Source organism: Gopherus flavomarginatus, chromosome 6, assembly GCF_025201925.1.
Source record: "Gopherus flavomarginatus isolate rGopFla2 chromosome 6, rGopFla2.mat.asm, whole genome shotgun sequence".
Lineage (NCBI taxonomy): Eukaryota > Metazoa > Chordata > Testudines > Testudinidae > Gopherus > Gopherus flavomarginatus.
The window spans coordinates 62,565,556-62,587,127 of NC_066622.1; the positions used below are offsets into that span (position 1 = coordinate 62,565,556).

Genomic DNA, 21,572 nt, shown 5'->3' on the forward strand with positions numbered 1-21,572 from the left:
TGGGACCTGATTCCATTTGTGCATGAGCAAGGTCACACAGGAGAACAGGACACTTTAAACACAGTTAAACGTACAGGGTGGTGGCCAGGCATGAAAGCAGTTATAGATCAATGGTGTGATAATAGTCTGCAGTGCTCCATGGTGAATGCTGATTGCCAGCTTCAAAAAAAATTCATTGGGGTACCAAAAATATGGGATTCCTGGTCCAGGATTCAGGTAGATTATATAGGCTCTTTACTCACCACCAGTAGAGGAAATAATTACTGCCTGGTATAGTAGGTCCCTTTGCTAAATGGGTCGAAATCATTCCTACTAAAACCGACACTGCCTTGATCTGCGCTAAGAAACTCTTTAAAATGGTTTTCTCAAGAATGGGAATTCCCAGAGTAATTGCTTCAGATTTAGAATCTCATTTTGTGGGAGTTGTTATGTAAGCCTTTAGGTATCAAGCAACTTTTCCCCATATCTGGACACCCTGAGTCCTCTGGACAAGTTGAACGAACCAATCGCATGGTAAAGGAAGCTTTGAGAAAAGTAAAGACCTGAGAGAGGGATTAGCATGAAAAGCTATCAACCATCTTAATGTCTCTAAGGCTACGTCTACACTACAGCATAAAATCAAAATTACTAAAACCGGTTTTATAAAACCAATATTATAAAATCGATTTTATGCATCCACACTAGGGCACATTAATTCGGTGGTGTGCGTCCATGGTCCTAGGCTACCATCGATTTCCGGAGCGGTGCACTCTGGGTAGCTACATTAAAGGAATGAGACCAATAACTTCGATTTCTGTCCACACTAACCCTAAATCGATATAGTAATATCGATTTTAGGGTTACTCCTCTCATTGGGGAGGAGTACAGAAATCGATTTTAAGAGCCCTTAAAATCGATTTAAAGTACCTTGTAGTGTGGACGGGTACAGAGTTAAATCGATTTAACGCTGTTTAAATCGATTTTACTGTGTAGTGTGGACCAGGCCTAAGAGGATCTAAAGTGATACATGGGTAAACTCCCTTTGAAGTTATGAGTGGAAGGCAAATGAGCATTTCTGAAAGTTGCTGGGTGGCAAGGTGGTAATAGATGAATAGGTACAAACCCTAGTAGCGCCCATAGCTGGTTTGCACAAGCAAGTGGCAGCATAGCTAGGCATAATACAGTAAAAAAACACAAAAAAACTAGCCTCCTGGCGCCAAAGAGACAATAAGAGAGCAGAGTTTTTCTCCCTCACCGCAGCAGCACACAGCCAGTCTCAAGAGTGTGTGTGCGCACGCGCGCGAGCGCAAAGAGCCCAACAACTCACGGCCTCCCCCGCACAAGAGACCTGGGGACAGGGGCAGCTCTAGACATTTCGCAGCCCCAAGCAAGGTGTCATGCCGCAGGGGGCGCCTGCAGGAGGTCTACCGAAGCCACGGGACCAGCGGACCATCTGCAGGCATGCTGTCGAAGGCACCCTGCCTGCCGCCCTCCGGGCTACTGGCGGACCACCCCCCGCAGCATGCCGCCCCAAGTAGGCGTTTGGCGTGCTGCGGCCTGGAGCCACTCCAGGCTGGGGATGGGACAATGATTTATATTCACTCTTTTGGTGCACATAAAAAAATTCATTCCGCACATGTGTATGAAAAATTAGAGGGCACAGTGACAGAGACTGCCACCCTGCTCTCCCCTGGGCAGCGGTGTGTGGGGGGGGATTTAGCAGCCTCTGGACTCCCCACTACCAGCTGGGGAGGGGAAGAGGGTACCCTCTGGAGCGCTTGGCCTGGTGTGTGTGTGTGTGAGAAACCCTAGGAGGCACAGATGAGCGTTGGGAGGGAGGAGTGATTGAGAGGTTGGGGAGAGGCAGATGGGGGGACAGAATCCCTTCTTTCAGTGTGGGAGAGGGGTGATGCTGATTGTCACCCACACACGAGAATAAAGGCAATAATCGCCACCTGTGCAAAACGTTGAGAAGCCTGCACTTTGGGATCCAGCTCCTGACTGCAGCTCTCCTGAGGCAGGCATCATGCATCACATGTGGGAGCTCACACACATGCAGCCACACACAGTCGTGTGCATCCCTAGCTGGGCAACTCCCCCCACTCACCTGCAGTCCAGCAGTACCGTGCAGCGCCTGGCACACTCCTCAGTGTCTGAAGGCTCATCCTGCTCTGGGCCAGAGCCTCGCTGGCTCAGGGGTAGCAGCTGGGTTGCTTTGAGCCTTTGGAAGTCATTGAGAGGGGAGCGCCATTGCCCTGGGGTATACATCAAGAGACACACTCCTGGTAACCACATGGCTGAGGGTGCCCAGCTTTGGCCTCTCTCCCTGCCCTGGGCATGGAACAGAGAGGGGTCCAGAGATGCACTGGGGCCAGGGAGGCAGAAGTGCCTGGGCTGGCAGCAGAGCTATGGACAGGCAGCGGAGCTGTCAGTGGGGCTGGTAGAGGGGCCAGCAGTCCACAAGCGGGGCCAGTGTGCCGGCAGCAGGGCTGGTGGGCCATCAGTAGGGTCAGTAGAGGGGTCAGCTGTGGGCAGGCAGAGGGGCTGGCAGGTTGGCCGGGTGATCAGCAGTGGGGCCGGCAGTGCGACTGGCCACATCAATGGCTACAGCAAGGGGCTGTTTCAAGCTGTGTTTTGTATCATCTAAAATTCTCAGCCATAGTCTGGTCTGTTAAGTGCTAGGTCAGGGCCAAGGCTGGGGTTCCAGTGGGAATGCCTCAGCACCAGGGGGCCCTGTCTGAGAGGTCTCAGCACGTCTTTGCCCAAACACAGGGGAGAAAACATGCCAGAGCCCCAGCCAGCACCGGCTGACCAGCCAAGCTAGGACAGAGCACATGTGTGAGTGCAATCAGTGGCTGGGGCACTGCCCTAAAGGCTCTGCCAGCATTCCTGCCCCACAGAGCCCATGGCCTGGCCCCACTCAGGGGCACTGCTGCTCATTGTTGTCCACTTCCCTCTCCCCTTTTGGCTGGAGCCATGACCCAGCTATGCTGGTCAGAGTCCTTTCCTCTGTGGGGCTTGAGCACTAAGGGGAGAGCGGCTGTTCATGCTCTGCCTGATGGGGCTTTTCCTTATGGTCTCCCCTGTGCCCTACTCCTCTTGGCTGCCTGCTCCCAGACCTCCTCAGCAGGGCATTTGCCAGCAGTACTGAGCTGCAGGAGGGAGAGGCATTTGTTGGACCTCATGCCAATTCCAAAAGGGCTCTCTGCCCTAGTCCCTGACCAGCTGAGAGAGCAGGCTCACAGCAGGTCCTGGTTGCCCGAGGCGGGCACTCCTACCTGTGCTGAGGGCACAGGCCAGGGCAAGCAGCAGCACTGCTCTGGCCTGAATCATCCTGCTGCGCCTCAGGGACTGTCGCAGAGCCTGTACAGAAACGGTCAGGCTGAGGCTGGACTGTCCAAGCAGGGCTGTGCCCTGAGCTCTCTTTCCCTCACCGCCCCCGCTGTGCAAATATTTGCATCTGGGCCAAAAGCCAATAATGCAGCTCTGGGGAGGGTAAGGGTTACCATTTAAGGATCCCAGGCAGGGCACAGGGGAGCAGTGCTCACCCCCAACACATACCCAGCTCATGGGGGTTTCAGCTCCCTGCCACCAAAAGTTCCTGGGCTTCAATAAAAGTGACCTCCCCCCGCATGACCATATCGACCGGGGGTGGGGGCAGGATGTGAAACTGCTCTATGCCTAGCTCTGGCAGGACTCGGCCAATTATCTCCTCCTCCTTTTGCAATAACTTGCATGACTCCTAGAGCTGCCCTGTCAGGTTGGAGCCACGGACCATGCAGCCAACCCTTGGCCCTTTCACAGCTCCAGAAGCCGGGCACTGCGGGCGGGGGACCGAAGGACTTTGGAAACAGCTGAGCCGGCAGGTGGCGCACATGCCCTGGTGCAGGGTTGGGGCAGCAGGAGAGTGCTATCAGAGCCCATGGCCACCCTGGGTGAGCCAAGGCTACAGCAGAGCCCAGAGGGAAGACATACATACGGCCCCCCAGGGGGAACGTGAACATGCACCAGGCCAGCCACACTGGGGTAATACCCACGGTGGGTTGTGTAGCTGCACATCAGTTAGACCTCCATCCCACCAAAGGGAGGCAGTGTCTCTGCAGCACTGCGATTTCCCACCCCCGGGAGGCAGTGTCCCTGCAGCACTGTGATAATACCCCATGGGGGCAGTGTCTATATAGGGCTGTTTTTGTCCATAATCCCCAGCGGGCAAATGTCCGTATGGCTGTGAGGTCCCTAAACTATATCCAAGGGGCCTTGTCCCTGCATCACTGTCATTCAGGCGCCGACTCTCCTGGGGGGCGGGGGGGGGTCATATCTGGGTGGCTGTGGCTAACTACTGGGCTAGCGTTGCTGGGGTCAATGGACCCAATGGAATAGATTGCCTAGGGAAGTTGTGGAATCTCCATCTCTGGAGATATTTAAGAGTAGGTTAGATAAATGTCTATTAGGGATGGTCTAGACAGTATTTGGTCCTGCCATGAGGGCAGGGGACTGGACTCGATGACCTGTCTGTGCCTCCGCCTAGGAGTCAAACATGCCAGCTGGTTCCGGAAGCCGCCTGAGATTAGTGCCACCCGGAGCCCACACCCCTCTCACACATAAACTCCCTTCTGGAGCCTGTACCCCAAACCCCCTCCTGAGCCCCAACCCCCTGTCTCAGTCCTGAGCCCCGTCCTGCACTCCAAACTCTTCATCCCTGGCCCCATCCTAAAGCCTGCACCTCCAGTTGGAGCCCATACCTCCTCCCACACACCAACTTCCTGCCTCATCCTGGGGCCCCCTCTCATACTCTGAACCCCTAATTTCTGGCCCCACTCCAAGCCGTCTCCCCCAGTTGGAGCCCTCACCCTCACCCTCTCCCACACCCCAACTCCCTGCCCCAGCCCAGTGATAATGAGCAAATGAGTGAGGGTGGGGAAGAGCGAGTGACAGAGGGAGTGGGGATGGAGTGAGCGAGAGCAGGGCCTCGAAGAAGGGGTGGGGCAGAGGGCAGGACAAGGGTGTTTGTTTTTGTGCGATTAGAAAGTTGGCAATCCTAGCTGGACACATGACGTATGAACTAACATGTCCTTGTACTGGACCTTTCATCCGAGGGCAGAGAGCAGGGACTCTGAGTGCCACAGGACACTCAGTGCTAGGCGACTCTCTGAGGAAGGCTGCCTCCCTCAGGGGACCCATTGTGCCCTTCTGAAGGTAGGGCCTGTGTGTCTGGAGCCAGGTGGCTGTGGGGTAGGCATGGCAGAGAGTTGGGGATGACAGGATAATGCTGAGCAGGGGGGTGAGGGGCATTATCAGCAATGTAAGAAGAATGTGCCCCAGAAACCACCCCCAGCTCAACTGTAAAAGGCAAACTGGCACCAGTCCATGCCCCCTCTGCCTGCTGAGGGCAGAGCAAAGGGCTTGATGGCAGCCCATTGGCAGCAGTGCCCTTTGCTCTGCTCAGGTCCCAGCTAGTAGATCACATGGGACAATGCAAGATGTGGGCACTGTGGGCTGGGGATGCCACCATAATGACACGACTCACTCTGGCTAACCTTGCTGTTGGCTTCCATAATGATCCTCTCCTCCATCTCCCACAGCTGCAATGGAAGGACTCCCAGTAACCCCTGGGAAGCCAGTGCTGTCACCTGTACCCAGGGGTGAAAGTAACTTAAAGGACTTACTGGTATGCTGGAGTCCTGAGCATGGCCTCAACTGGAAGAGGCGGGGCCTTTTGACATTTAAAGGCCCTGGGGCTCCGGCTGTGGCTGGGAGCCCCACGGCCTTTAAATCACCCCAGAGCTACCATCGGCAAAGGCGGCTGGGAGCCCTGGGGCTCAGGGGCGAATTAAAAGGCCCAGGGATCTGGCTGTTGCAGAGCTCCGGGGCCTTTAAATCCCCTCCCGAGTCCAGCTGCCGGAGCTCCGAGGGTGCTTTAAAGGGCCCGGGGATCCCCGCAGCAGCCGGAGCTCAGGCCCTTTAAATCCTCGCCCAAGCCCGGCTGCCGGAGTTCCTGTGGCGCTTTAAAGGGCCTGGGGCTCCCTGCAGCGACTGGAGCCCTGGGCCCTTTAAATCACTGCTGCCGAAGCCAGTCCAATCCTGTATGGAGTACGGACTCTTGCCAGTACGCCATACTGTACCGTACCATACCTGCTTACCTTCACCTCTGCCTGTACCTTCCCAAGAGTCTGTGTGACGAGGTGACAAGTTTGGCTGCTAAAGGTCACAGTGACGATATAAGGTTCATAGATGCAGGCAAGACCTTTGACTTGGGACAGAACGACACTTTGAGTAAAAAACTAGAATGATATAAAATTAACAGGGCACATGATGAATGGATTAAATGCTGGCTGGCAGATAGGGCTCAAAATGAAACCGTGAATTGGGAACCGTTGAGTGCATGTGTTTCCAGTTGATCCCACAGGGCTATGTTCTTGGCCCTACGCTATTTAACGTGTGTATAATGACCCAGAGAAAAATGTCACTGCTAAAGTTGGCAGCTGCCACACAAATTGGGGCATGGTGAACAACGAGAGGATAGGTCACTGGCACAGAGCAATCTTGATCGCTTGGTAAGCTGAGTGCATGCAAACAGGCCACATTTGAATACAACAAAATGGAAATATGATGGCTGGGGACAAAGAACGCAGAGCACATGCATTGGTTGGGGGGCCCTATCCTGGAAGCAAGACAGACACAGTTCCAGCAGGCTGTGGAGATGCTTCCACCCCCCATGGGACTCCGGCTAGCCTCACTTTGCATGATCTGCCCCCCACAGCCCTGTTCCACAGCACAGAAACCCCCTGTGCAGAGCTCTGCCCTTCACCCCTCCTAGCAAACCTCCCCCATGGTGCCTGGCCTATCTCCTCACCCCCCTCACAGCTTTTCTCTACCTTCAGTTCCTTAGAATCATGAAAGCTAACATTCATGATTAAGGCTAAGATTTTGTTATGGTTATTTGTAGTAAAAGTCATGGACAGGTCACGGGCAATAAACAAAAATTCACAGAAGCCGTGACCTGTCTGTGACTTTTGCTGCTGCAGCTCCATGATTTCCCCTGCCACCTGGTGGCTGAGAGCTGTGGGGTACCCCTCTGCCTGTGGCAGCTGGAAGCTGCAGGGTGACCATACTGCCCAAAGAGAAAACGGGACACCCCCAGATGCTTGCCTGAGGTGCCCTCTCCCCCTCCCCCCTACTGCCCATTGCTGGAACCCTGAGGAGGGCCCCCTCAGGAGTCTGTCACCTGTCGCTGGAACCTTGCAGGGGGCCCCCTGTTGCTGCTGTTGCCTGTTGCTGGAACCCTGCCAGGGCCCTGCTGGCTGCCAGCTCCAGAGTCCCGCAGCCCCTGGGGCTGAAGCAGAGAATGTCACAGATTCCCAGACTTCCATGACCTGCGTGACATAAACATAGCCTTAGTCATGATCACTTTCCCCCACATTTCCTTCCACCTTCAGATTTGCAACCAGTTCCTCCTTGTCTGTCAGAATTAAGTCTGTCCTCCTTGTTACTTTCCCCACCTTCTGAAATAAGTTGTCCCCAACACATTCCAAGAACTTTAACTGGACATTTTGTGTGTTGTTGTGTCATTTTTCCAGCAGATGGCTGGGTAGTTGAAGTCCCCCATTACTCCCAGGGCATGTCTTTTGGATACTTCTGTTATTTGTTCTTGAAATGCCTCATCCACCTCCTAGACTCATGGACTTTAAGGCCAGAAGGGACCATCGTGACCATCTAGTCTGACCTCCTTTAAATCATAGACCACAGAACCTACCCCACCCACTCCTGTAGTAGGCCCACAACCTTTGGCTGAGTTACTGATGTTCTCAAATCCTGATTTAAAGGCTTCAAGTTACAGAGAATCCACCATTTACTCTAGTTCAAACCAGCCAGTGACCTGCACCCCACACTGCAGAGAAAAGCCAAAAAACCCAGGGTCTCTGCCAGTCTGACCTGCAGCAAAACTCTGTGACCCCAAATATGGTTAGACCGTGAGCATGCGGGGGAGACCCAGCAGCCAGACACACGGGAAAGGATTATTTGTAGTAACTCAGAGTCCTCCATATTTAATGTCCCATCTCCGGCCATTGGAGATATTTGCAACTAGCTGTCGCGGATGGGCCATAACTCCTGATCTGGTCTGGCATAGACCCCTCACTTGAGTTACTCCCCTGAATCGGCCTAGCTCCCGTGCGAAATGGCACTCAAACCGCTCTAACCACACTGGAGCTGCACCCCTCTGGGTATGGCATTAAGGTTTGTGGAGGCACAGCCTATGGTTCTTTGCAGTTCAGTATGCTGAGCTGCTCTATTAATTCTCAGTGCACTGTGGGAGACCTTGCCTGACCTTTCCTGGCACACAGGAGGAACTGTGGGAAGGTGTTTAGAGGATTGGCAGCACCCAAGTGGAGTTAGTCTGTATCTACACTCCTAAGTGTTGGTGTCAGCAGCTGATGAGTTATGGGCTGTACTCCCTGACAGGTCAGCCAGTTCGAGTTCAGAGCACTAGCACACTGGTGTGTGTTCGGGGCAATGCTCCAGTTATAGCTCAAGTTGCCTCTACAGCCTGAAGTGCCTCCCACTGAAGAGGGTAGAAAGGTTCCTCTTTCTTTAGGTGCAGGGGGCTCAGCCCTTGGCCCAACAGGCATCCCTTGTGCTGCCAGAGTCCAGTTCCCACCAGTCTATGCTCTCAGATCAGGAACCGAATCCATTCCCAGCACTGGGGAGGAAAGGTCTCTCTTTTGAAGCCTTTGATTCTTTTGGCCTTCAGTAAAATCCCACAGCGGATCCAAGCCATCAGACTGGCCTGCCTGTCACTGGAGCGAGCCCAGCACACGGTAAGCACTCTAATCCCTGCTGGTGTCTGTGATCAAACGGAGAGCAGGACAAATGAGCGCTTTGGAAAGGTTATCTGACAACTGATGAAATCACTAGAGTAGCCAACCTGTAGACTGTAGACTGCAACAGAAACACTTGTAGGTGACAGAGCATGCTCTGGAAAAGAAGTTGCTGAGGAAGAGAGGCAAACATGTTGTCACCTCCTACCTCATTTGCTGACAACCCCTCTGTGGAAGAAATTGATGCGTTCATTCTAGGTAACAAATACTTACAGATACAGTTTCCCTGAAGAAAAATTTGAAAAACAAAGGTCTAGCTTCACCTTCCATGGCCCATCCTTACACCTGCTCTGGCCACTTTTTTCTAGCTTGTCTTGGAAAAACATGTCTCAGATTTCAGGGTGTCTGTAAATCACATGTCCTGAATGTTGTGTGTAGGGGGGCAGCCAGTGCAGAGATTCCAGCTCCTGTGGCCCTCCATAGAATCATAGAATATTAGGGTTGGAAGGGACTTCAAGAGGTCAACTAGTCCAACCCCCTGCTCAAAGCAGGATCAGTCCCCAATCAAATCATCCCAGCCAGGGCTTTGTCAAGCCTGACCTTAAAAACCTCTAAGGAAGGAGATTCCACCACCTCCCGAGGTAACCCATTCTAGTGCTTCACCATCCTCCTAGTGAAAAAGATTTTCCTAATATCTAACCTAAACCTCTCCCACTGCAACTTGAGACCATTACTCCTTGTTCTGTCATCTGGTACCACTGAGAACAGTCTAGATCCATCCTCTTTGGAACCCCCTTTCAGGTAGTTGAAAGCAGCTATCAAATCCCCCCTCATTCTTCTCTTCTGCAGACTAAATAATCCCCATTCCCTCAGCCTCTCCTCATAAGCCATGTGCTAATCATTTTTGTTACTCTCTGCTGGACTCTTTCCCATTTTTCCACATCCTTCTTGTAGTGTGGGGCCCAAAAACTGGACACAGTACTCCAGATGAGGCCTCACCAATGCCAAATAGAGGGGAATGATCATGTCCCTCGATCTGCCTGGCAGTGCTCCTACTTGTACAGCTCAAAATACTGTTAGCCTTCTTGGCAACAAGGCACATTGTTGATTCATATCCAGCTTCTTGTCCACTGTAACCCCTAGGTCCTTTTCTGCAAAACTGCTGCCTAGCCACTCGGTCCCTAGTCTGTAGCAATGCATGGGATTCTTCCATCCTAAGTGCAGGACTCTGCTCTTCCCTTGTTGAACCTCATCAGATTTCTCTTGTCTCAATTCTCTAATTTGTCTAGGTCTCTCTGTATCCTATCCCTACCCTCCAGTGTATTTACCACTCCTCCCAGTTTAGTGTCATCTGCAAACTTGCTGAGGGTGCAATCCACTCCATCCTCCAGATCATTAATGAATATATTGAACAAAACCGACCCCAGGACTGACCCTTGGGGCACTCTGCCAACTAGACATGGCCTCATAATATAATTCCCAATTCTGAACCTTAGCGTCCAAAATATGGGTACTAGCATGAATTCCCCTAAGCTTAATTACCAGCTTAGATCCTGTAGTGCTGCCACCAATCAAGACTTAGAGTAGAGTGCCTGATAAACTCTGGTCTCCCCCAAAACCTTCCCTGGGGACCTCAAGACCCAAATTCCTTGAGTCTCACAACAAAGGGGAATAAACCATTTCCCTTCCCCCTCCTTTCTTCCTCCCAGCTCCTTTCTGCCCTGGGTACACTAGGAGATCACCGTGATTCAAACTCCTTGAATCACCACACAGAGAGGAATAATACTTTCCCCCCTCCTCTTTTCCCTTCACCCAGAGGCAATCCAGATTCAAACTCTGTGAATTTAAAGCAAAGAGGCAATTCACTTTTCCCTTCTCCCCCCTGCTCTCTCTCCCTTCTCCCCACCAATTCCCTGTACACAGACTCAGTTCCTTTGAGCCTTAACTAGGAGAAAAACATCAGACAGGTCTTAAAGCAAAACTTTTAATAAAAAGAAAGAAAAAAGGTAAAAGTTTATCTCTGGAATTTAGATGGTAAAAAGTTACAGGGTCTGTCAGCTTATAGAAACTAGAAAGAAGCCTCCCCCCCCCAGCAAAATACAATTTAAAATACTTCCAGCAAACTACACATTTGCAAATAAAGGAAAACAAATAAAAAGACTATATCGCCTTTCTACCTTTGTACTCACAAAATTGGAATAGAAGATTAGAGAGCCTGTAGGTACGTGTGGTCACTCTCAGAGCCCAGAGAGAACAAAGCAAAACCCAAAAAACACAAACAAAGGCTTCCCTCCACCGGATTTGAAAGTATCTTGTCTCCTGATTGGTCCTCTGGTCAGGTGTTTGGTTCCCAGTTTGTTAACCCTTTACAGGTAAAAGAGACATTAACCCTTAACTATCTGTTTATGGCACATGGCGCCATTGATCACTACCCGTTAAGCCTGATCATCTAGACAGCTTTCTATCAATCTTATTGTTCATTCGTCTAGGCCATGGTTTTTTAAGTTGCTGGCAAGAATACTGTGGGAGACAGTATCAAAAGCTTTGCTAAAGTCAAAGAATAACACATTCACTGCTTTCCCCTCATCCACAGAGCCAGTTATGTCATCATAGAAAGCAATTAGGTTAGTCAGGCATGACTTGCCCTTGGTGAGTCCATGCTGACTATTCTTGATCACTTTCTTCTCCTCTAAGTGCTTCAAAATTGATTCCTTGAGGAGCTGCTCCATGATTTTTCCAGGGACTAAGGTGAGGCTGACTGGTCTGTAATTCCCCCGAATCGCCTTCTTCCCTTTTTTAAAGATGGGCACTATATTTGCCTTTTTCCAGTCATCTGGGACCTCCCCCGATCACCATGAGTTCTCAAAGATAATGGCCAATGGCTCTGCAATCACATCTGCCAACTCCTTTAGCCAACTCCATGGACTTGTGCTCGTCCAGCTTTTCTAAATGTATTCCTCCACATGTATTCATCAACAGTCTGACTGGCTGGCTGACATGGTTCTCGGTGCCATCTATCACTCCAGCTGTGCTGTTGAAAAGGTGCCTATCACCCAAGTGGGGTCCCTGGCTGGGCCTGCCCTGCTGCAGCCGTACAGCAGCCATATGAGGGTCAGGGTACCAGCTACTCCCACAAGAGCAAGGGGTGCTCTCCTGGGGTGGCCAAGACTCCCTCCTTTATCCTGCCCTTGTCTCTTGCTCATCCATGAGCTGCAGGAGCAGGGCGCTGTGCAGGAGTTACTGACTTGGCAGTGTGGGGGTTGTGGGAACCCCAGGGCAGGGATAGCTACTGTTGAGAGAAGAAGAGGAGGCACAGGACAGAGCCTGGGGTGGGATCAGAGCCAGGACAAAGGGTGTTAGTGCAGACCCCTCTACATGGGCCCCACTACCATGTACCTGCACGAGCCTCGTTCCAAGCAGGAGGCACTGCAGCCACAGGCTCTCACTTCAGTGCGCCCATCCCACGCCACCAGCACTTACTCCCTACTGAACCTGCCAGGCTGCAGGCTCAGGGGGCCCCAGCCTTCCCCACCCCAGCTGCCTGCCTGGCACACAGGCTGCCCGCAGGACAGCACGTCCCACAGGAGGACCTAGCCTGTAAGCCGAGCCCTGTTCAGGCCTGGTTCCACTGACTCACTCCAGAGGCATGTGGCAGTTCAGAGCTCAGCTAAAAATACCCCCAAGCCACCCGAACATAGAATGCAGCCAGAGAAAAGCATATTGCTCTACCCAATGATACCTGGGCCAGGCACCCCCTATCCACAGCCTCAGCCACAACCACACAGCATTCCTCTGCATCCCCCTCCCCTGCTAGCTCCCAGTGCACTCTCTGCCATCTCCCCTGCCTGGCTCCTTCCTCCCCTGCTACCCCATGGCACCCCTGGAATCCCCAAGGGGATATTTATAGAAAAATAGGTCATGTCCAATGAACCTGAGTTCATGCTTTGGTGAGATGAGGGGTTGATCTGATAAAGTTAAGTGCATAGATGTCACCTACATAGGCTTTTGTAAGAGTACCACAACATTCTGATCAAAATATTAGTACCATGCAATAGCGCACACACTAAATGGCAAACTGATAGAGTTCAAAGAAATCCCCTGGGGAACCATTGGCAAATGGGTATTTCTGGTGGGGTTCCCAGGGATCAGTCCTGGCCCCACACTTGTCAGCACTGTCATTGCTGATAACGTGTAGATGGCATGGAGACTGGTGGATGGTGAACACTGCTGAGGAGAGGGCAGCTGTACAGCCCCATTGGTTCACGTGGTAAGCTGGGCCTATCAAATAAGAAGTGCGTTAATACAGCCAAGTGCCAAGGTAGGTGAGCTGCCAGGGCCATGGTGCGGCAAAGTGTCCAATGTGACTCTTGGATATAAAAACAGGGGAGGAGAGAGTGGGGCTGGGAATGCTGGCAATGGCCTGGGTGGGACCGACAGCGGATGCCGCATCCAGTTCTCTTTAAAAAGGAAATTAAAAAATTGGAGGGTGCAGACAAGAGCCACAGAAATGATTCACCAGCTGGAGGAAAGGACTGAGGTGAGGCACTGACAGTGTGATCTGTTCAGCGGATCAGAGCAGGCTGAGGGGTGACATGTTCACGATGCATGAGCACCTTCATGGGGAAGTGACCAGCTATTAGCAGGCTCTTTCGCCCAGCAGAGAAAGACAGCAAAGACCCACCGGCTGGAAGCTGGAGCCAGACAAATTCCAGTTAGAAACAAGACCCAATGGTTGCCAGGGAGGTGATTAGCCACTGGAACAAACTGCCAAAGGACGGGGTGGATTCTCCATCTCTTGGTGCTGTTGCAGCACTTCAGTATACACATGGCTTACGCCAACGAGAGTTCTCCCAGCAGGGCAGGCAATCCACCTCCCCAAGAGGCAGTAGCTGGGTCAATGAAAGAAATTTATCCATCCAGCTAGTGCTGTCTGCGGACTTTTCACACCCTGCGCGATGTGACTGGGTCGACCTAACTGTTTAGTGTAAACCAGGCCTTGATGTCTTCACATCAAACCTGGCTGCCTTTCTCAGCAGTGCTTTAGGTAAATAGGCATCCCTGGGTGCAGTCTGGGGAGCTGGGGGAGATCCAAGGGCCTGTGCCATTAGGGTGACCAAATAGCAAGTGTGAAAAAGCGGGACAGAGCGTGGGGGGTAACAGGTGACTATATAAGAAAAAGCCCCAAATATCAGAACTGTCCTATAAAATCGGGACATCTGATCAGGTCATTCTATGTGCCACCTAGGTGTCAGACTAGTTGAGTGAATGGTCCCTTCTGCTCTTCACCGCTCTGAACCCGTGAATATGATTCTCCTCCATTAGCTCCCCACAGCCCTTCGCCATTGACCCCAGCTCAAAGGGCTGAGTGCAGGCCAAGACATCCAGGAAGGAGACCAGACTCTCTCTGCCCAGACAGCCTCCCTGGACTCCCCACGTCAAGGGGATCTTTCCTGCCAAGCACTGCCTCCAGGCTGACAGCTCAGTATGGCCTCTTGGCACCCTTCCCAGCTATTTCAGCACCTGAGAGACACTGCTCACCCTGTGGCAGCTGCCCTCCTTCGGTGCTCAGTCTGTCCCAGAGCCAGGACCCCAGAGATCACAGGAATTAACCTGGCAAAGGGCAGCCTTGCAAAGGCTTGGAGAATCTCAGAGTCAGCACTGGCATGGTGAAGCACACAGCATTCTTGGGGCTGTGGGCTGGCGGCAGCTGCACCCGCTGGGCCAGGACACAAACATAGTGTTGATAGCAGACACTTCAGGAATGTGCTGGAGCCCTGCGGCCCACCCAGGACTCCCTGCCTGGCGTGCCTGCCTGCCTGCCCTGGCTCCACACAGCTCCCCGGAAATGGCCAGCATGTCCTGTGGCCCTAGGCACAGGGGCAATCAGGGAAGCTCTGCACGCTGCCCCCGCCCCCAGCATTGGCTGAAAACCGCAACCAATGTGAGCCACAGGGGCAGCTCTTGTGGACCCAAGCTTCGAGCAGAGCCCCCTGCCCCCTCTGACTAGGGGCCACAGGGACATGCTAGCCATTCTGGCAGCTGCACGGAGCCATGGCAGGCAGGGAGCCTGCCTTAGCCCTGCTGCACCACTGCAGTAAGGTAAGCATTGCCTGGCTGGAGTCCGCACCCCAAGCCCTCCTTGCCCCAAGTTGGAAACCCCTTCTGCACTCTAACTCTCACTCACAGTCTGCACCACTGCACCACTGCCCCAGCCCTGAGCCCCATCATGCACCCCACACCCTTCATCCCCAGCCCCACCCCAAACCCTGCAACTCCAGCCAGAGCCCTCCCAGCCCCCTGCCCCAGCCCTGAGCCCACTCCCACCCTCTGAATCCCTCAGCCCAGCCCAGAGCCCCCTCCTACACCCCAAACCCCTTATCCCCAGCCCCACCCCAGAGCCTCCACCCCAAGCTGGATCCCTCACCCTTCCCACATCCCAACTACCTGCCCCACCCTGGAGCCCCCTCCTGCACCATGAACCCCTCATTTCTGGCCCCAACCCAGCCCACTCCCCCAGCCAGACCCCTTACCTGTGCCCCCTGGAGAGTGGGGGAGAGCAAGCGACAGCGGGAGGGGGGATGGAGTGAGTGGGGGCAGGGCCTTGGAGAACGGGCAGGGTTTGGTTTTTTGCAATTAGAAAGTTGGCAACCCTAAGGGGGGGGTCACCGTGCTGTAACTGCCTCTCACATGCCCAGCCTGGAGCTTGCCACGGCCAAGCCACCCCAGCAAGCCTGCAGGCAAGGCTGTAGGCAGAGGCTGGTGCTGCTGTCAGCAGGCCTGAGCAGACTGCACCCAGCACAGCTTGCCCCACCAGCTACGGCACAGACGCACCGTGCCCCAGCCACTCATGGTCTGCAACTGGGCACTGCTGTGGTCAGGCACCCTGCCCCCAGGGACTGGATTGCTGCAGGCTGGACGAAGACTTTGCTGACTGTACCCCTAGGTGGGCATGCATGGGGAGCATGAGTTTGTTTGTGGACAGAGCCAGACATAGGGAAAATGTTGCACTGGGCGAACTTGTATTTTGGCACCCTTTCTTTGAGTTCAGCCATGGATGGTGGAGCTCAGGCTGGTAGCCCTGTACCCCCTAACCACAGCACCCTGGGCGGTAGCCCACCCATAAGGCCAGCCCTGCTTGTGGAAGGAGGTGTATAAGAGGTGTGCATGTGTTTGCTTGTAGGAGGTGTACAGGGGCATGTGCATGTGTTTGCTTGTGGAAGGAAGTGTGCATGTGTTTGCTTGTAGACAGGGGTGTACAGGAACATGTGCGTCTCTGTGTGTTTGCTTGTGGAAGGAGGTGTACAGGCTGTGCATATATATTTGCTTGTGGAAGGAGGTGTACAGGTGGTGCACATGTGTTTGCTTGTGGAAGGAGGTGCACAGGCTGCATGCATGTGTGTTTGCTTGTGGAAAGACATGTACTGATCCAGGAGAGGACCTTCCTTCTTATCCCATGACAGCTTACCCATACACCTCCTGCCTATATACCTTCTTCCAGTGAATGACAGGTGGCAGCGCCGCAGTGAATGGGGCAGCAGCAGTGAAAGCATTGCTTGAGGTTTCTTTCCCCACCCCCTCACCCCGAGTGGCAGATGAGCTCATGTGAATGCACCTCTAGCCTCTGAGGCCTCGTCTGCACTGGGGGGGATCGACCTCAGATATGCAACTTCAGCTATGAGAATAGTGTAGTTAAAATCAACGTATCTTAGGTTCACTTACCTCACATCCTCACATCGTGGGGTTGACTGCCGCTACTCCCTCGTTGACTCCGCTTCTGCCTCTCGCCATGGTGAAGTACAGGAGTCGATGGCAGAGCAATTGGGGATCTATTTATTGTGTCTACACTAGACACAATAAATCGATCCCTGATAGAGCGATCACTACCCACCAATCCGTCAGGTAGGTAGATGAGGACAGCAGCTGTGAGTGGGGTGTGGTGGAGGGAGGGGGAGTAGTGAGTTGGAAGGACATTTGTTTGTCAGACTTTCACATCTCAAGGTGAGAACAGAGGCAAAGGACACTGCAGATCATACCAAACTACTTAAGATAGTTAAATCCAAAGCAGACTGTGAAGGTCTACTAAGGGATCTCACAAAACTGGGTGACTGGGCAACAAAATGGCAGATGAAATTCAATGTTGATCAATGCAAAATAATGCATATTGGAAAACATAATCCCAAGTATACATATAAAATTATAGAGTCTAAATTAGCTGTTCCCACTCAAGAAAGAGATTTTGGAGTCATTGTGGATAGTTCTCTGAAAACATCAACTCAATGTGCAACAGCAGTCAGAAAAGTGAACAGAATCATGGCAGAAAAGCGAACAGTTCGGGATAGATAAGAAGACAGAAAATATAATATTGCCTCTATATAAATCCATGGTATTCCCACACCTTGAATACTGCATGCAGATGTGGAAGGAGGTATATGAGGAGTGCGCAGGGGTGAAAGTAACTGAAAGGACTTACTGGTATGCCGGAGTCCTGAGTAGGGGCATGACCTCAACTGGAAGAGGCATAGCCTCAACTGGAAGAGGCAGGGCCTTTCGAGATTTAAAGGCCTTGGGACTCCGACTGTGGCTGGGAGCCCGAGGGCCTTTAAATCACCCCGGAGCTACCAGCTGCAGAGGCGGCTGGGAGCCCCAGAGTGAAATAAAGGGCTCAGGGCTTTTAAAGCACTGCCCAAGCCCCACTGCTGGAGATCCGCTGGTGATTTAAAGGTCCCGGGGCTCCCCGCAGCAGCAGGAGCGCCAGGTCCTTTACATTCCTGCCTGAGCCCGGCAGCCAGGCTCCAGTGGTGATTTAAAGAGCCCGGGGCTCCCCGCAGCGGCTGGAGCCCTGGGCCCTTTAAACCACTGCTGGGGAAGCCGGTCCAGTCCGGCATGGCGTACCAGCTCTTGCCCGTACACCATACCGGACTGGACCGACTTACTTTCCTCTCTGGGAGTGTGCATGTGTTTGCTTTTGGAAGGTGTACAGGTGGCATGTGAATTTGTTTGGTTGTGGAAGGAGGTTGTACGGTGAATGTGCATGTGTTTGCTTGTGGAAGGAGGTGTAAAATTCTTGTACTTGTAGTGAACAGCCTCTACAGTAGCTGTTAAGCATCCAACATCTGCGCTGTCAGGACCTGTGATTTTGGATCTGAGCGAAGTATTTGACATTGGGTTCTGATCTATTATGTCTGGTTAGTCAGGAAGTGCTGTCGGAGGCTCAGTAATAATATTAACAAACCCAGGCAGCGCTTTTCACCTGTAGTTTTCAAAGCACCTTACAATGTAGGGCAGTATTTTGCATATGGGGAAACTGAGGCACAAAGGATGGGCATAATTTGCCAGAGGTCACCCATCAGGCCAGTGGCAGAGCCAGGACTAGAACCCAGAGTGCCAGTCCAATGTTCTACACAGTAGGGCACGCTACCTTGTCACCAAGCAGATGACAGCTGTTACCCAGAGCTGTCTCAGCCACTACAGAGCTACCAGGAGCAGAGTGTCTGCACCCCGGCTGAGGGGTCACATCACACTGATTATTGAAGGAAGCGTGTTCCCAAGACTTGATCCCAGTGTGAGGATGGTGGCTTACAATGCTCCTGGGCTGATCCAAAAAGCTTTGGATTTTCTTTGGTGGCAAAAAAGTCAGCCATGGGATTTCCCCCTGCGACGTACCAGGGCATGTCAGAACTCTTCAGAAGTTGTCAGCTTAGGAAGTCTGCTAAATTCTACTGGTGGGCCATTGAGGCACCTCCCTGGTGTTTCTGCCATGGCCGTAACTGCAGGCCAGATACCCGGTTACTTGTGCCATGGCAGATATGGCTCTGCAGGTGGAATCTTCAGAGCAGGCTGGAATGTCTTCTAATCACAAGCAAATTTCTAATTACAAGGGACTCTGATCGCTAGCCATCCCAGAATGCTTCTGTGTCATCTCTAGGGTGACCAGATATCCTGATTTTATAGGGATAGTCCTGATATTCGGAGCTTTTTCTTACATAGGTGCCTATTACCCCAACCCCCTATCCCTGATATTTAACACTTTCTATCTGGTCACCCTAATCGACTCATGTCCTTTAGGACCAAGTTCCACATTTGTGGAGTTGGGCCAGGTACACGCTCGACCCTGTCCCTCACGTGGGTGCAACCAGTGTCTTTGAAAGAGGGGTGGTGGTGATGGTAAAGGATACCCCTCCTTGGCATCTGAGGGGGGTGGCCACTGTGATGGGGTGGCTGCCCCTCACTTGCCAGAAAGAGGTTAAAAACAGCCCTAAGGAGGCTATCCCAGAGGCAGCTAATCAGAGAACGGCTAAAGGGAGCAGCCAATCAGGCCAAGCAGGGCCATATAAAAAGGGAGCTACAGGGCGGAGGAGTTCAGTTCTCTGCTGGGAGCCCAGGGAGAAAGGACTGTGTCTCTGGAGGGTTGAAACAACTGGGTTTGTCTTGCGTCATCATTTCCCTGCTTACAGGGGCCTCTGGCACTGTGCATTAGGTGCCCCTTTGGCACATACCAGTCTGGTCTCCTGTGGGCTATGAGACTTTGGTCTCATTTTGGTTGTTGGGTTTAGTGTGGGGGCTAGGGTGACCAGACAGCAAGTATGAAAAACTGGGACGGGGTAGGGGGTAATAGGAGCCTACATTAGAAAAAGATCCCAAAATTGGGACTGTCCCTATAAAATTGGGACATCTGGTCACCCTAATGGGGGCTGGGGCCTGTGCTAGCTGGGGGGCATAGACTACGTGGTCCTCTGGCCTTAACTCTGTGACTCTCCCAGCTGATAGCGTTTCCGACTCAGTCTGATTCACAGACTTCTCCAAGGGCACTTCCAGCTCACAGAGGACAGAGTCTCAGCTGAACATGTCTGCTAGAACAACATAGTAGGTAACCGGTGGTCACGTAAACCATTCTTATTCGGCTGGAGGCACTTTCCATTGAGCTACATGGGAGTGGTTCAAATCTCTCTCTGCTGTTCTTTCAGGCTGTTTCTCTGCAGACCCAGACAGACAGCCCTGCACCAAGCCAGGCTTGCTGGGGGCGGGAAAAGATGGGGGATTCTTCCTAGCTGAGAAGGCTAGGAACTCCTGCTGCAATTGTCTAAAAGTTGTGTGGTGGCAAATGGCCACTGCCAAGGGGGCTCAGCATGTCTGGGCCCACAGAGGATTTCAAAACCATATTAGGATGCCCATGTCCCCAGTTCCACTGGGGTTGAGCACTTCCAGAAGAATGGCTGGAACCTGGTGCAATGTGCTCAGAAGGCCCTGCACCTAGCCTGGGGCTGCCAGATAGCACCACTCAGGCACCTGGGAGCCCTGCCCCCTCTGACCAACTCCCTGCTACCCCCAACACTCTGTCTGGAGAAGCTGGCTAAGAGAGCACAAGACCTGGATGAGGAGTGTGTGGGTGAGCAGGGCTGGAGGGAACAGGCTGGGGAGGCAGGCATGTTGTTAGTGAGTGGATTAGGCACCTTTGGGGGTGTGCACCTCCCTGGGACTGGGTTGCTTACTCAGAGCATGTGCTGGTATAGACCTGGGTGCCTGTGCCCAAGCAGTATATGGATGGAGGGTGGGTATTGGCACCGTGTCTGGAGGAAAAGGAGGCTCCTGGACAATACAGGGCAGGTGCCTTTTGTCTGAATTAAAGCCCTGGCGGTACCATGAAGGGAACTCACGGACCAGGGGTTCCAGCTGGGCCACACACCAGGACCCAGGCATTTGCTAAAGGTAGCCGAGTGTATGAAGACAATCCAGGAGAGCTAAGCATGAACCCCGAGTGTCTGCTGCAGTGGGGCCTCGGCCCAGCAGGGCTGGGTAAATAATGAAAGAAAGCCCTTGGCGCTGCTCACAGTGCAGGGCTGGGGTCACAGGGTGGGGCCAAGGACACAGGGTGTGGCTGAGGACAGGATCGGGCCAGGGTCACAGGGAAGAGACGAGGGCACAGGGCAGGGCTGAGGGCAGAGCCAGGGTCACAGAGCAGGGCTGGGGTCACTGGACCAGGTCAAAAAGATGCTGCTTTGACTGTAGGGGAAAAGAGCCTTTTCAAAGTTGCCAGTCACTCTGCATGCCAGAAAGGGGTCAGAGTATGTTCCAGTCCCAACCAGCCCCATGGAGGATGTCCATGCTCCAGCCTGAACCCCATGGGACAGGCTCCCCAGCCTTAACCCCAAGGGACAGGCCCCACTCCCCAGCCCTGCCCTCTTGCCCCATGGATCAGGGCCCCATCCCCACCCTTAGCCCCACCTTGATGGGGCAGGCCCTATGCTCATGGACGTTAGCTAGCACTGTCCCAGCAGCCCTGAGGCGGAGTGCTCTGTCCCAGTCCAACCCTGATGTCCTGGGAGGGCCTAGTCTCATGCCAGCAGCTCCCTCAGCTCCATTCCAAGGCACAATCCCCCCAGACTCTTTGGAGGGGAAAGATGCTCCCCAAATTCCTCAAGCCAGGAAGCGTAACCTGTCCCCATCATCCAATCCAGCACAGCACTCAGAGATAGGCGGTGGGTTCTCTCATGGTGGACACTCCCTACAGACAGAGGCTGTTTACACAAGTACTAGAGAGTGGGTTCCTCTTGCTGGCTGGCTATATGGGGCAGGCTGATGGGGTGAGCATGCCATTAGTGTGCCAGCTGGCCTCCACTAGAGATAGTACCCTTACAGCCATTAGCACCCCATCTCTGCTTCAGGGCTCCAGGGGCAGAGGAGGGACTGGGTCCCACTGTCTAGGCCAGCCCATTAGTGGTTCCAGAGCCCTTAGCTAAAGGCTGGGAAGAAGGTGGAGGGGTGAGGTCCTTACACGCA

General features: G+C 53.1%; 1 protein-coding gene across 1 annotated transcript in view; it reads right to left on the reverse strand.

The window, feature by feature from the left end:
- Positions 1–4,258, reverse strand: part of MST1 (macrophage stimulating 1) — a 47,764-nt gene extending 43,506 nt beyond the window's left edge. The window contains exon 1 of the mRNA XM_050960396.1: positions 2,087–4,258. Coding sequence (XP_050816353.1) covers positions 2,087–2,274 — 188 coding nt within the window. The 5' untranslated portion in view covers positions 2,275–4,258. The remainder of the gene's footprint in view (positions 1–2,086) is intronic.
- Between the last annotated feature and the right edge of the window lie 17,314 nt (positions 4,259–21,572).